Raw genomic sequence first — 16,562 nt, 5'->3', positions numbered from 1 at the left:
GTGGGACTAGTTTTCTCTTGCATGTGGCTCAACATGGCGATTCCACGACTCCTTGCACTCAAGCATCTACCACACTGCACTTCTTCACTTTCTTCTCTTGGTTCAATCCTGCTTCCTCCCATTCTAATTGGCTCAACTCATGTATTTAAAGAGGTGGCTGGAGAGGAGGCCCCGTGTGGGCAATGCGTGGGAAACTTCTGTGGATAGGGCAGCATCCCAACACCAGCCACACAGATCTCTCTCTCTCTCTCTGCAGGTACCTCAACATCCACCAACAAGTATAAGAGGGAGAAAACCCAACAGGTTCAACCCTACTTTGGTATCAAGTGATTTAGGCAAAAAAGTATTGACTACTGAACATAAGCTTATTAATCACAAAGCCATTCAAATATTATACATAGCAAACTCATCCTTCTCTTCTGCATTTGTGGTTTCTCTGAAAACAGAATTAAACTGGCCCAAGGAACACAGCTGCCATGAAAGGAAATAGTCTTCTTTCTAGAGTGCTAGGAACATCCAGCGCAATGCCATTACATAGGTCTTTTGGTGCTGCAAAATTAATTTTTGTTTAGGTTTTAACCAGTTTTTTTTTTTTTTTTTAAAGATTTGAGTTAGAGAGTTGAGCACACACACAAGTGGGGGAAGGGGCAAAGGAGATAATATCCAAGCAGAGTCTCTGCTGAGAGTGGAGCCTGACATGGAGCTTGATCCCCGACCCTGAGATCATGACCTGGGCCAAAACCAAGAGCTGGACACTTAACTGACTGAACTACCCAGGCATCCTGGTTTTAGCCAGTTTTATATAGATTTTGGAGCTAGGCTGCCTGAGTTGGTAGCCTGACTCTCCTCCCTAACAGCTGTGGGATCTTAGGCAAGGAGCTTCCTCAGTCTGCACCTCAGTGTTCTTTTTTTTCCACCTCAGTGTTCTCATCTGCAATTTGAGGATAACGACAGTACTGGCCTCACAGAGCGAGTAGGATGATTAAATGTGTTAATATTTGTAAAGGGCTTAAAATGATGCCTGCCAAAGAGTATGTGTTCCATAAATGATACTTCTTATTGGCATATTCAATTAAGCAGAAATGCACACAAACATCTTTAAGAGAAGCACTTGATAAAATACTTTAAAAATAAGTTTATTATAACTAACGAATATAAAATCTGACAGATGTTTTCAAACATTTTTGCAAAAAAAAGTAAAACCCTCCCCACAAGATAGAGTAAGAACTTGGACAGAGTTTTACATGAAAACTAAACATGAAAATTCTCATTCATTGGTTGGTCCCCAATGGCTCCAACACATTTATACTAAGGAAAGGCCCATTAAAATTAATAAATCAACAAACTACTTGACATTTGCGTTCTACTGACATTATGCTGTTCATTCAAAATGCTTTAGGACAAAGACAGTTAACACAAGACTGTATGTGACAGGTACTCAAAGTGCACAGATCTATGAGACCGCAAACACTCAGGATAACTGGGGCTGGAATTCAACACTGACTTACAAAATTAATCCGAGGAAAACTATGTACATTGTAGCCTTTGGCATCTGGTCTAATGTTTTTCTTCTTTATAAAGACATTGTTTTGTCCAATCTACTAACCAGATTAAGTCAACCTTAAATACATGTCTCATCTGACACAGATTGTCCACAGCCAATTTCACATGAGGTAGTTGGGCTGTTTACTGACATTCTAGTAAAGCTGTCATGACACTGGGGACTCAGACATCAAATGTGCCATGACACTGGCTCATTAGCCTCTGGGAAGCAATAGAATACTCCTAGATCACCCTGTCATCACTGACTCCACACACACCTATGAAGAGACACATACACAGGAGCCTGTGACCTCATCAGTTTTGCAAGGGGTGCCAACCATCCCAGGGTGGCTGCTGTTTATAAAGTACAGGGAAGAAATACTGACCACGCTGTAAAATATATGTAATAGAAAGAATGGTGCTTAAAACAAGCAGGGTCTCTTTCTTGTCATCTTACATAGCTTAGCCGAAAACATCTGTTCACTCTGCAAGAGAAGTGATTAAAAAGGGTAACCAAAAGAAATCTCACAAACTTTTGCATTACTGAGTAGTGGTATGTTTCCCCCCCCCCCCTTTTAATAAAAGGCTATATAAAAACAGTGGAGGAGAAAGATCAATGCATGCGTCAGCTGTACCGCCACCGATCATTTAATCATGCCCTGGAGTGCCTTAGTGCAGCAGCGCAACGAGAAATCATGCAAACGGCCTCTGTACACAGGACGACTGGCTGCGACGGGATGGAAACCAGGAGCGTTTACAGAGAAGGTCTGATGAACAGTATGTTTGTGGAACTGTTGAATGGATCCCTAACAACCTTGTAATTGATAAACAGTCTTAAAATACCATTAGACAGCTACTGAGTAATTTTTTTAATGTCATTATTATGAAGCCCTGAGTAAGCAACTGCAGGTTACAAAGGGACATCCAAAAGCAGAACATTATTTCTAAATAAAGCCCTCTATATGCACTTCACAGGGACACAGGTTTACTGCACACGCTGATGCTGGTGTACAGGCTGTACCAGATGACCAAGAGCATCTGCAGTCAGGCCCTCTAGGACCAATCACAGAAGCTCAGCTAACACAACAATGGCTTAAAATAGACTTTACTTACAAATTCTAAATCTAAAAATATAAAAAAGATTGATTGTTTACCTTAAAAAAAAAAAAAAAAAAACCACAGAACCTCAGAACAGGGAAGCTGAAAAGCTATAAAAGCTGGGATGAAGACCAGAAGGAACGGATTTTAATCAATGACTCAGAAATGCACCACAAAGTAACCAAGTCCTCATGGGATGTAGTAGTTTAAATAGAAAAAAAAAAAAAAAAAAAAACCATGAAAATAGTTTTCTTTCAGAAAGTTGCCTCACATCATCTTATATTGCTCATGACCTTCTGACTCCTTCTACTGCCTTAAATGAGGTTTCTTCATAGATAGGACTTTCATAATCAGATTAAGTCTCCTTAATACGATGCCTCTTACTTCAACTCCTTTACTTCTAATTTAATAAAGAAAAGTATACTTTATTTATTGGCTCCTACCATATATTTTTCTTGATTAAAAGCACTGTTCCGAAAATATAAAGATGAAAGCATTAACTTTGGATACATACATGTGTGCGAATAATAATAAAAAAGAGAAGCTCGCAAACTTTCCCAGCAGTGTTTGTCTGATAGGTTACTTTCCGCACACGGTGGTCACCTGCTTTACAGCTACAGCAAATGGGAACGGAGGTTCTTTAAAGAAGCTCCTGAAGTCCAAGAGGGGAAGAGAATCCCCACTGACTGGACACCTCACCCTGGGCTCCACATATGCATTAGAGGATGTCGCTGAGGAATGGGGCAGAAGGGCTAAAATGGGGGATGGATTTGGTGCTCTGAGGGGGCTCTGCTGGCAATCTCTTGTAAGAAAAAAAAGGAGAGGAAAGCAGTAAGGCTGAGTTCTGGAGTTCGGATATCCCTTAGCGTGCAAACTGACATTGGAGGAAACTTTTTGTTGGGAATGACATGCAAATAGTGATGATAAGGTGCCTCAAGCCGCTACTTACACATCCTAATGAACACTGCCTTTCAAAGTCAATTCTCAATTCCCTGGGGACTGAGGTGTTTGACATCCTGAGAGCCCTGCTTCTAGAACACCCTGCAGAGCTGAATCGAGAGTTGACAAGAGAATCAGCTCTACCTCATAGTCATTGGTTGGTTTTGCCCCCAAAAGGTATCCCTCCAACTTATGTCACCAGGATTAACTAAAATAAATCAAATTTACTTTCAAAGGACAAAAAAAAATTCCCATCTCTGAAAGGATTTTGTTTCGTTGGACAAATATACATCAATCCCTCCTAAGCATGGCTTCTCCTGGAGAAGAGCACAAGTGATAAAATTATGTGTTTGCAAGCATTTTTGTCAGGGATCATCCAAATATTACTTAGTAGCTTCTACTAATACCTAGAAGACAACTTACTTTCTTCTTCAGGATCTCTCTAAAGGTTACTCTAAAAAAGGACTCCTAAAAATGTTTTGAGCAATGAGAGCAGGGCGATTTCTCTGTTAACAAGCATAACATGCTTTCATCTCATCTCGGTCTCTGGGGAAAAGAAAGCTGAGATATCAAAGAAATCTTGGAGAGCTACCGAGGAAAGGTCTTAACTATCCTCTCTCTTTGTTCCCATCTAGGATGATACCTGCAGATTAGTACCTGAACTAAAAGCAAACTCTGTAGATCCAGGATGAAGCCCTGGCTACGCCATACTTCAGGCCAAGTTCAATTTATCACCTAGTGTATCACCTAATACAAGCTTTTGTTTAGGGCCCTCCAAGCTTTATACTTATCAGGCACACTTCACATGCTCCAGTGAGGAAAGTACCTACCAAAAACCTTACCCCCTCTCTACAGGGGTGGCAAAAGGGGGGAGGGAGAGTACAAAATATAACCTCTTCAAGTTATTCAAGCTAACCTGATCTAGGTTCCCAAGGACCCTGGATCATATCCAACTCTTCTTTCCTAGAAAACTGAGTTATAGAAACCAAGGCAGTACCTATATAAATGTGAAAGGGCCATGCTGAGTAGCTTTCTTTCTGTATGTATCCAGAGCCTCGGTGGCAAATCTGAGTTGTTTTCAATGCGCCCACCCCTTCTCCAGGAGAACACATGAGTTCACCTGAAGTGATGGGGCAGCAGCAGTTGCTCAGAACAGATACTTATAGTCTCCCAGGAGCAGCCCCTTCCAGCAGCACCACGCCTACAGTGTCTTCATTCAGGGTTCAAGCAAAGACTGGCTGTTTTTAATTTTTTCTCTTTTTCCCTTTTAGTAGGCTATGTCAAGGGCAGCAAGTCTGAATTATCCTCTAGCTCTGCCATCATATTCACACTAGACAGAGGAGATCCACACTGATGACTCGAGGGAGTGGGAGAGGATGACACACCCACCTCGGTAGCTGCCAACAGCAAGTGCTAAAATACAAATGAATCAATATCATTTTAGCACCTTTTCCTCCCGCCTTAAAACACTTGTTTTTCTAAGTTTAAGCATTTTCCAGAAGTCTTTAATGAGTGGGGCACCTGTTTCATTAACCTGAGCTAAATAAACACCATTTTGTTTAAGGACAAAACAAAAGACAAAATCAAAACTCCTCTCTACATCAACCCCTGCCTCAAGAGGGTTCTCTTTGCCCTAGGAAAAGTATCATCTGCAGGGCTGCTCAGGTAGCAATCACCTGTGTCCTTTTAAGGAACTCACCTTCTACTCTGAGGCACTACCTTGGAATGTCTCTTCTAGCTACTGGAAAGCAGCAGCCTCTAGTGGAGAAGCCACCACGACTTCCCGCCCATGCCCACTTTTGGCAGCTTGGCCTACTGAAGACTCCTGGCATCACACACTTTTTAGGAGAATGCCTACCCAGTGTTGCTTTATGCAAGTGTAAATCCCACCTTTAAATTCTGACACAGTTCCCAAGCTTTTGAGATTGATAAGCAGCTGTATTTGGCTGGCTCTGCACTACTGGCGCTTACACCAAGATTGATCAGACAGCACATTGAGAAGCAAGGTCCCTGATTGCAATGCCAAAGCCTGCTGGCTGGGTGCTGAGGCCAGTGCAATCAAGAAAACTGAGTACATTTGCTCCACTTCTTGCTCTCCCTTCAACTATTTTATTTCAGTGAAAGCCTCTTCCTCTTTGAGAAAAAAGGATATATCATTTAGTTCATGCAGAAGATGAGGAGTCCTGTAAACTAGAATTTAATTTCATGGTTCTTCAACCCTGGGTGCAGAAGAATCACCTGGAAAGTTTATTCAAATGCAGATTCCTAAGTCCCACCCCTACTATGCAGGTTCTCAGGTCAGGGTAAGGCCTAGGAATTTGCTTTTTGAAGCACTCCATGTGATTTTGCTGGAGAGGTGGTCCAGATCACACTTTGAAATGACCTGCTTCCTCTAATTAGAAGCTGTGTGACTGTGAGCAAATCCCTCAAGCTCTCAACCTTACTTTTGAAATGGATAAAAAACCCTGGATGTCACAGTTTCACTGTTATGTCCAATTCAGATGGTTCATGGGAAAGCATGCTTGTAAAGTGTGGGCACTAGATAGGGGTCATCTCAGATCACATGTTGCGTCTCTGCCATACTGTCCTCCAGCTCTGATCAGGGCACACCACTCATATGTTCAGAGCCACTGTCTCCCCCCCCACATAAACAGGGATGGCACTCCTTGTGTCTTCCTCCTTCCACAATGACACGCTCACATCAATGCCCCAAACACTTGGACCACACAGAATCTTCTTGCCTACAGAGCCATGGAGAAGAGGTTTCTCTGAATGTCTAGGAATACCAGACTCTACATTTTAATAGCTTCCACAAAGGAACTTAGCCTACCCCAAATTTTTAGTCTAAGTTGAGTGAAACACTGGCAATGTGTTATAGTCCTTGATACAGAATTTGCTCATTTTCAGTTTGGGTTTGGGAGGCCCATTAAAACTAAAAGGTAAAAACAAAACACAATACCAACAAATTCATTTGTTAAATCTGCTCTTATAACTTGCTGTTCAATTCTAATATAACAGCTACGATTTGGTTTCCAGGAGGCCCTTTGAACTGAATATATAGCACCTTGGTTTTTAAACACACAAAAGACATATGCATTTTTAAAAATTATATATAAAAGCACTAGGCTTTGCCTCCATCTCTCCATCCCCTCAAGTAAGGAATTGGAGAAGGTTGAAGCTGCTGCTGGAAATTAAGCAGGGCAACAAAACACTTTAGCAGACTTTATTCCCTGAAGTTAGGAGGCGGCGCAGTGCTGCAGACGTCATACCACCTCATCAGACTCCAGTCCGTGGACCTCGTATAAAGTGTCCAGTATCGCCAGCTGCTTTTCCATGGCAGGGAGGTAAAGGCTGAGGTCCCTCTGCATTCCAACACTGAAAGCTGCTTTCTGGTGGTCGCCTTCCTTTATGGTTAATGCGGCGACAAAATCTTCATAGGATGGAGCTGCCCTCAGAGCTAACTGCAAAAGAACTGTTCGTGAGAATCTGTATCACGTCCCTTGCTGATGCACGCTTTACTCTTACACATGAGTGCATACATGCACACATACACACAGATTAGGAGAGCGAGAGTAAAAAAAAAGCAGGAACATACCCTTCCGATCCATAAACTCTGAAATTACATTTCAAACACCAGAACAACAAATTTTAAGGCTGTAAAATGGCTGTATGTACTTGAGCCATCTTGAGGATGAATGATACCAACAAATCAGGGGGTGCCGAGAGGAAAGAGTTTGAGAAGAGCTCCCTTCTCATTCACAGTGTGATCCAGACTATGCCTTTTGAATCCTCAGAATCCATCTGCACACATCTTCCTACTACTCTATTTGCTCCCACCTGGCCAGCCTTCCAGGGCACCTCACTCATTTCTGTCCCATCCCATGTAGGTTTCTCTGCCTAGCCCTCTTTCCCCCGACATGGTAATATTTCCTCTGCACCTTGATACAGTTTATATCCCTATTTTACAGGTGAACATTATATAGATCATGAGTGTCAGGGCCAAGATCTGAACTTAGGAGTGACTCTGCTATCTGGTATCTACTGGATTGGCTCTGCTGATAGCTCTGGAGATTCTGGAATCTTGAATTAATTACACTCTTTCTTGAGCTTCCCTGTTCTTTAAAAGTCTTTGAGAATTAAGCCACCCCCTTTTGGTAATTGGATAGTAACTGGAATTATCATGCAATGGTTAAAGCATGGCTTGGGTGAAGGAGACCTGGGCTCGAATCTAAATCTTTCACATATTAGCTTGAGAAACTTAAGCAAGGTGCTTAACCTCCTAGAACCTCCATTTCCTCATCTGTAGGACTGGTACCATTTTCCTTATTTGAAAGATTAATGCAATATGTAGCACATGTTTAGCCCACTTTCTGACACATACCAAATACTCAAATAATGGTAGAAGTACACAGGAAAGCAGAGAATGAAGGGAAGGCAATTATCTAAAAAATGTTAGAAAATCCCAGAGAACTGAAGGATGTAAGTCTTTGGATTTAAAGATCTACCCAGTACTCAGCATAATAAATGATAAAGACTAAAAGGAGAATATCATGAAATTTTAGGATGTGGGATAAAGATCCTAGAAGCATCTAGTAGGGGGGTAAGGGACAGTTTATATACAATGGAACAGGAACTGGAATGTCATTGGATTCTACAGTAATAACAGCGGAAGCTGAAGGACAACAGAGAAATACTTTCAAAATTCTGAGAGAAAATTATTATTAACCTAGTGTTCTATAGAAGCCAAAGCATCACTCTGGAAAAGAACAAAGACATTTTCAGACATGCAGAGACTCAGAAGTTTAGCTCCCTTGTACCACTCTTAGCAAGCCATTAGAAGACATCAGTAAAACAAGGGATTAGATCAAGAAGTAACAGAACCTGAGAAGTTAGTGTGAGATGGGGATTTAGTATAGAAAAACTTGTAAAGAAGAGTCCTAGGGCATAGCAGTACACCAGGACTGAATAGCTAATTAAGACTGGCTGTGAGTTTAGAAAGTTCTGGAAGGGAAGTCTCCAAGAAAAGAAACAAAAAAACTCAACACAGATAAACATGACATGTCTGTGGGTTCAGAATGATAATTTGAGAGATCTGATGATGCAGGGGAAAATATAAAACTTGTACAGGAAAAAAGGGGAAAAAATCCACAGAATCTTGGTTTATCTTCATGTTATTTTGTGATATACTATTGGGAAGGTGGAGATGGGAAATTAGGTAGTGATAGTAAGGTCTAAAGAAAGCTAAATTCTAATCTATAACAGAAAGTCAACATTAATGACTAAAATTGATGAGGCCAAGAATAATAGCAAACATTTTTAGGATTATGAAGGTACTGGAAGAAATAGTCACAGTAGCTGAAAGTGGCAGCATCTTTGGAGTGAGTCTGTAAAGGCGTGCACAGAAGGCAGGGGCTGCTATTTTTTCTCATAATCTTTTTGGACTTTTTGATATAAAAAACAAAAAAATAAAATCAAGCCCTATGCATGTGTATTTAGGTATAATACAATTTATGAAAAGTTTTGTCAAGAATGTATTTCTCAAAGGTTCCCAGAGGACTGTGATGCAGTCAAGTCTACTTAGGAACCAGAGATAGAACACAACTGAGGAGGAAACCAAAAAGGTCAAAGGACACATTGTTAGGACACATGCTGCAGGCAGAGCCTGGACTGGGCTTTGGTCCTGTGAATTACAACTGCTTGAAGATAAAAGTTCACTATTTGTCTGGTAGATGACTCAAATTCCTGGGTTATAAAAGATGCTTCCCTGAGCAACCGAGACCAGTTAATGACTTTGCCCCTGCTGATCACTTTGCACACTGGGGAACAATATGCTTTCTACAGTAGGGATGACTTGCAGAATCACAGGAGAGGCTGGAAGGGCTAATCTAGCTCTTTTATTGATAATGGCTGTTGGCAAATGCTCAACATAATCTATTTTCTTAAAAACCAACAACTATAAAAATTATTGGAATATTGAGAGCCTTCAAAATGTTCTTCCTCTCTAACTTTGGGTGTATTAGATCACCTCTTGTGTCTCAGGTTTCTTTATCTATGACAGGGAAGATAAGAGAACAGACTTCAGAATTATGAGATCACTAAATATATGTAAAGCACTTAAAACAACAGCTGGTAAGTGCTCAAAATTCTAAGTTCTAATAGTTCTTGCTGTCAAATATAACAATTTCACTTCTAGGCACCTACTTTTAGGAAATAAAAGAGTTCTGGTCAAAAAGGGATGTAAACGAATGCTGTTGTATTTGTAACAACAGACTCAGAAGCAGCTTAAACTTCTATCATAGAGGACTGGCAAATAAATCATGGTATGTCCATACTAGGGAAGTATGCAGTCACTAAAAATAATGATTTTCAAAGCCCTTATGGCATTTAAACATGGCCATGATAGAATCTGTTAAGTGGGAAGAGAAATAATACAGAATTATACTCCAAGCTAACTATCAAAAAATTTACATGCATATACAGAATATACAAAATAATTTTACACATGTAACAAAACATAGATATAAAAATATAAGCACCTATAAGATATATACTTAGATAAATATATATACAATTAAGTAGAACAGCATTAAAAGAATAAGTAAATATATATAAAAATATAAGCTAAGAAGGTAAAAAAAACCACAAAAATGTTAAAGATGGTTATTACAGAGTAGAGAATATGGATATTGTAATATTTTCCCTTTCCATTCCTCCATGATTTTTACATTTCTTTGAGTCTAAATTACTATTTCCTGGGGAAAATGCTGAGAATTAACAAAGTCCTTTCAAAGACTCTTGCTTATGCTAAATTTTCTGCTATACTTATATTCTTTTTGGCAACATCTCTTGGATCATTACTATTTCAGGATTAAACTCTGACTTCTATACCACAAAACCAACTACAACACCACCTTTGTTTCTTATGAATAGGGCAACTCAATGTTTTTATGCTTTGTCATCTCACCAGGGGAACTTGGATTTCAGGCACCTACAAGCAGTCAGTGTTTACTCCGGGAGATCCCGAACATACCGCATCCACTGCCTAATCCTCAGCGCAGCCTCTCCATCCTGCTTCATGGCAGAAAGCGGCGATGTGAGCGATGAGCACTAGCCCTGGAGACAGCAGAGCCGGTTTAGACCCAGGCTCCGTCACACCTTTACTCTGGGACTCAAATGAACAGATCTGAACTTGTCGAACAGTTGAGAGTATGCCCTGAGGATTACCTAAGGTAACGAATGTAGAATCTTGTGCTGTGCCTGGTACACAAAGGTGTCCAAGAGCCAAACGGTGGCTATCATGATGATGATGAGACATGTACTGAAGGTAAGCGTGAGCACTTTGTGGCTGCAGCAGTGGCTCTGGCTCCTACTCCAATGAGCGGTGGGGTATAGAGTCTCCACGCTTTCAAAACATTATTTCATTTCACTAAAATTTATTTCTTCCACACTAAATTCTTCCCACTTTCTTTACCTACCCTTAATAAATCATGACCTAAACAGTTCTTATCTCAGCAAATAATGTGTCCCATCCTAGTAAAAGACATGTGCAAGGCTGTTTCTACCCTCTGACCTTCCACCGAACACTCATATTCTGTGGTGTTTGCTAGCATACCACTACACAAGACTCTGCCTTTTTACAGATGTACCTAAGGCTCACTTCTCCTCAGATGACGGGAGAATCACAGAGTATTACTGTTCACATAAAGGGGCCATCTACTCCTGCAATTTTACAAAGCAGGCTAATTGCCTTGTGCAGGGGACTATGATTCCCAGGTATGTGTTCTTCTTAGGTCAACATGCTGGGAAGAAAGGAATGGCAGGGTAACAGGAGCCAAAACACCTGAAAACAAACACCTCCTACAATGAAGAAAATTGACTAAGAAGTGGTTTCTAAGAAGCCCTAGCCGCTGGCACACCAACTTAGTTAATATTCAAAGATGAAGTGTGACTAAGTGGAAGACAAGTCAATTAAAACCTGGGACTTAAGAGGACCAAATACATGGGCAGTAGAGGGAGCCATGAGTTTGAAGACACCGCTGGTCTCCCAGCACTGGGGCCACTGCACTGATGAGAAGACAACTACAATCTCCACATGGTCACTGGAGCTGGAGCTCGAGCTGGACAGGGAAAAGCACGCTAACAGTTTTTTCTAGTCTAGACATTTTCTATTGCCAACATTTCCACACAACAAAGATCTACAGACTTAAACAGGCAACACTGTATTCTTATTCTTGAGAACAAAGCAAACAGAAACACCATGCACACAAAAAAAAAACATCTCGCTGTGACCATCAGAACATTAGGAGGCAGGAGGATTACTTACCGCAAAAACCCCTCGAACTACCCAGCCATGGTGCTGCCGTAATGTTTTACCATATGCGTTATCTTGAAAAGAAAAAAAAAAAAAAAACTCCATGAACCACAATTTCACTAGAATCAGATGTGCTATTTGTAGCACCTCCTTTCTAATGTACATGGTAGCATGATCCTACTGGTATTATGAGCTGATGAGAAAAGTCTAATTACAAGATTATGTGCCCCAAAAGTCTTGAGTAGGAAAAAAGCCTACAAAGATTTTTTTTAAACAAAAAACAGATAGCTCCACTTTTACCCTGTGTAAATATATCTGAACTTCAGTGGAAAAAGCCTACAAAGATTTTTTTTTTTAACAAAAAAACAGATAGCTCCACTTTTACCCTGTGTAAATATATCTGAACTTCAGTTTATTAAAATGGTGAGAAATGTCCATATCAGGAAATAAAGATGGGGAGGGGGTGTAATTGGAAAAATCTAAACTAAATACAATTAAAAATACACTATAAGAATATAAAAATGTAGTTCTCTGAATGTTATGGGACTCTGAGCCAGTCCCTTAGCGGTCTTCTTGGTTTCCCTCTTTGTAACCTGATCTTTGAGTTTCCTTTCAATTCTAACATTCTATTCTGGTATATTAAATGTTTGTCCTAGATGTCCCCATTACCATGGATATACAGTATTAAACCAAGACACCTTTAAAACTACCATGGACAGAGTGGCTTGAAATTACTAAGCTAGTTATAAAGTTCTTGGTGAGACCTATTAATGAAAGTCACTCATATTCTAGACTTTAAAGATAAAAACCTATGATTTTTGTCCCAATATGTTTTAAAATGAGATTTTAAAACTGGCATATAATAATTTTAATTACAAAAAAAAAATCTCAAGAACAAAATGACTGCATTTTATGCAAGGGACGTGTTCCTTAAGGATTTGAATAATACATGCAAAATTCAAAACTGATTTTTCCAAAGGAATAAATGCATTCTCAGGAGGCACCGATCTACATTACCACAGTGCACTTGTATCAACACTCCATTTCATTTTGAAGCACCATCTCCAGTGTTTACAGAGTGCTCATTCCTAAATAATAGCTAGGGATCACAGGGGTCGTCTGACCTTCTTTATCATGCTTTATCACATCTAAATTTTATTCCAAACTCAATTATTTTCATGTGCTAGTTTCAGCACCAGTACAAGTGCCACCACCATTTAATCAATGTTTAAGTGACATTATAATAGGATATAAAAATATTTCAAATTATAACAAAAGCAGATGTTAACATAACAGAAAAGCAGACACTGAAAAATTACAATCACAAGTTTATGCAGTTCACTGCAATGTGGCTCACAGAATACTGCCAAAGGATGTCAGGTATCTGCATTTTCCGGGCAGGTGGCTGTAGCTTAAACACATTTTAACAATTTACTCAAGCCCTCTGGTTTGGAAATAATGTAATTCTTGTCAACTTTTCTTTTAAAAATTTGGATGAGGCTTTATTATACTTTTAGCATACGCTACTATCAAGTTTACATAATTCAACTTTGCATAAAATACAATTTATATTTTACATAAAAGACGGTACATTTGAAATGTAACAGATTCCTCTGGTTATCTAAAGTTTTAAGAACAGGTGGAAATGCCAGCACCCTGTTGGTAAGCTAAAGCAGAAACAATAAAGAAATAATAAGTTCAAGTATGGAGAAGACTCTTACAAACAGCCTAAAGGAGAACTCAAGATTAAATTTAATTTTTTTCTTAGGAGAGCAGTCTGAATAGATGTAGGGTGTGCTCATAGATACAAGCCTTTGATGTAAGCCACACTTCAAATCTATCTGATTCTCCAAGGGGACAGATGGTATCAGGGACACTGCAGACGGTGTATAAGGCCTTAGCAAAGAAAGGGTTGCTGGCCCTCTATGTGTATAGTGCAGATGGGCAGAAAACAGTAGGCATACTCTCTGAGGTAAATCAGGAAGACAAACCACATTCCACCCATCCTTTCCAAGAATTCATTTGGGCTGGCAAGATAGTGTACAGGCCCCTGGGTGTCCACTCCTGAAGTGAGTCACAGAAGTAAAACAGTGGGAATACTTTATTTCTTGTGATCTTAGTCCAGGCAAAGAATTAAATGCCATTATAAATAAACAGATGGGATTCAGTGACATTAAAATCTGCTGGCGGACATCCACAATGCAATGAGGGGCTGCCACACACCCCATACTGTGCAAGGCAGGGGAGATCCTTGAGTGATTAAAAATCAGTCAGTCCACTGCCCTCAGCAAGTTTCTGGGCTTATGAGAGCCAGCCATTTAACAAAGTGGTATTATATAAACTGACAACTGCTATAGTAAAGACGTGTATACAGAGCTTTCTGTAAGAATAAAAAGGAAGACAGAGAAATGAACCCAGCCTGTGGGCATGTGGACTAAGAATTCTCCAAAGAAGTCTCACAGGCTGGTAGGGCAGAGAGAAGGGTGGTGGCTGGGGCTGCAGACAACCACCAAGGAGCTGTGAGAGATGGGGGCATGCTATGCAATGGGGAGTAGTTTATCAGGGCTGAAGATCACTGGGGCTAGGGCCAAATGGTGAGGACCTTTATGTGCCATGCCAAGGATTCTGAACTTCCCACCGAAGGCACAGTGGCACTTCTAAAAAATCTTAACACTTATCTGCTTTTTCCTAATTTCACAAGTAATGCATGCTCATTGTTGAAAATAAGGAAAATACAAAAAGGAGGAAACTAAAGAAACATATAATCATGCCTCCCAGATATAACCACAGTGGGCATCCTGCGGTTATATTCTCTTAGTCTTTTTTTCCTATACAAACTGCATTATGATCTTCTGACAGCCATGATCATTCCAATTGGGAACTGTGGTAAGTAAGAGGGTGAGATTTACATTTCCTAACAGTTCGCAGCAAATGCAGCTGTCCTGGTCCCTCAGTCTTCAGCTCCCAAGGGGTCCTAGCTGGATGAACTCCAATGTTACTCCAAACCTCAGGGACTCTATACCTTTCTTACAATCCGCTATTTAAGTCAATCCTTCAAAGCCCAGAAACCCTTCTCCATGCCACCCTTTTTAGGATAGCGGGGGGGGGGGGGGGGGGGGGGGGAGGGAGGGGGTGGCGGGGCAGCGGAGGGGGGAAAGGGTGCTGTTTAGTCCCAATAATGGGGCAGTCTGGTCTAAGGAAGGGGGAGTGTCTGTATAGCAGAATGATGTGCCCTCCCACCTGGCCCTTCGAGAGGCGACAGCCATCCCTTGCTACACCCACACCTTGCCAGGGAAGAGCTTTGCCACAGTGCAAAATGTGGGCCAGCTAGTCTAATAGGACAAGGAGCAATCAACTGGAGAATTTGCGCTGGGTCCTGACTCAGGTCCAGAAAGACCGCTATTATAACTTAAACCAACAAATGAGAGAAAATTCGATATATATATATATCCCACAAAAAAACACAACTTGCCAAAAGTCCTTAGCTGACTTCTAGGGCTACAAATATCCCTGCCACATGAGGCTGCATTAAAATAAAATGAAGTCTAAGCGTGACCTATTTTAGTTACCTAGAGAAGATTAGATAATGAAATACATTAATCTTCACTGTAATATCCATTCATTATCATAATGCGTGTTCTATAATCTGCAAGTATTTTTGGCCTCTGAAAGACATAAATGATCCCCTTCTCCCAGAACTTTGAGATGTGTCAGTTCCTCAGAGGCTGAATCAAAATTTCTGAGTAGGAAGCCTTAACAATCACCTTGCCCAATTCTTTTCCTTTTACAAAAGAAGAAACAAAAGACCCAGAGAGATGGTCACTTGGCCAAGGTCACAAAGTTAAAAACAATGAGAACTTGGGGTAGTCTTGTCACTTTAAGCCATTCTAAAAATCTAATGTTTACTCTTTGTGAAATAAAATAACAAAAATGTGATTTCTTTACTGATAACTCAGAAATGTGCTGAGGTATGTATGTATGTATGTATGTATTAAAAGATTTCATTTTTAAATAATCCCTAAACCCAATGTGGGGTTCGAACCTACAACCTCAAGATCAAGAGTCATACACTCCACTCACTGAAGCAGCCAGGTGCTCCAGAAATTTGCTGAGGTATTTAGAGATTGATTATGCCTAAACCTGTTACAGCATGTGAGAGAAAACAACTTTTCCATCACATCACTGTTGGTAGATAACTATTCTGTCCAGGAACTGAATATATGACAGTGTTTCTCTATTGTCAATCTGTAATTGGTAAGAATTCGTCAAGTTACTTTGTGCTGTAGAGAAGACAAAGGAGAAATGCAAATCTAAATTTTAGCAGAGCTTGGGAAGTAGATAAGCAAAGCCGGGAAAGGTGGAATCAATCATTCCCTGAGTTTAGGAGATGACACTCATCTCAGCTCTGCAATGAACTATGCTAGGCAGTCCTTGGCAACAATTAGGAACCAGGAGAGGTTTGAAAGTGAATAGATCTGAAAAAGAATACTGAGTGAAAAAGAGTGTATATAGTGTGACACCAAGTATAGGAGTTTAAAACGTGAAGTACTAGATACTATTTATAAACACATAAATATCTAGTAAAAGTATAAAAACATGTGTTATATAACAATAAATAGCAAATTCAGGATGAAGATCTTCTCTGGAGAATGGAAGGAATAATGGGGTCAAG

At 40.2% G+C, this 16,562-nt stretch overlaps 1 protein-coding gene across 6 annotated transcripts in view; it reads right to left on the bottom strand.

The window, feature by feature from the left end:
• Window positions 1-1,120: 1,120 nt before the first annotated feature.
• Window positions 1,121-16,562, bottom strand: part of PLEKHA8 (pleckstrin homology domain containing A8) — a 58,148-nt gene continuing 42,706 nt past the window's right edge. For 5 of the 6 annotated variants that reach the window (XM_025464509.3, XM_025464507.3, XM_025464508.3 and 2 more), the window contains exons 13-14: window positions 11,903-11,964; window positions 1,121-7,040 (exon numbers count right to left, since the gene is read on the bottom strand). In XM_025464509.3, the coding sequence (XP_025320294.1) occupies window positions 6,843-7,040; window positions 11,903-11,964 (260 nt within the window). In that variant the 3' untranslated portion in view covers window positions 1,121-6,842. The remainder of the gene's footprint in view (window positions 7,041-11,902; window positions 11,965-16,562) is intronic. The other variant, XM_035698347.2, reaches the window with a different exon arrangement.

Source organism: Canis lupus, chromosome 14, assembly GCF_003254725.2.
Source record: "Canis lupus dingo isolate Sandy chromosome 14, ASM325472v2, whole genome shotgun sequence".
NCBI classification, from domain to species: Eukaryota; Metazoa; Chordata; class Mammalia; order Carnivora; family Canidae; genus Canis; species Canis lupus.
The sequence above is the reverse complement of the archived record's forward strand: the minus strand, read 5'-3'. Positions and strand labels throughout refer to the sequence as shown.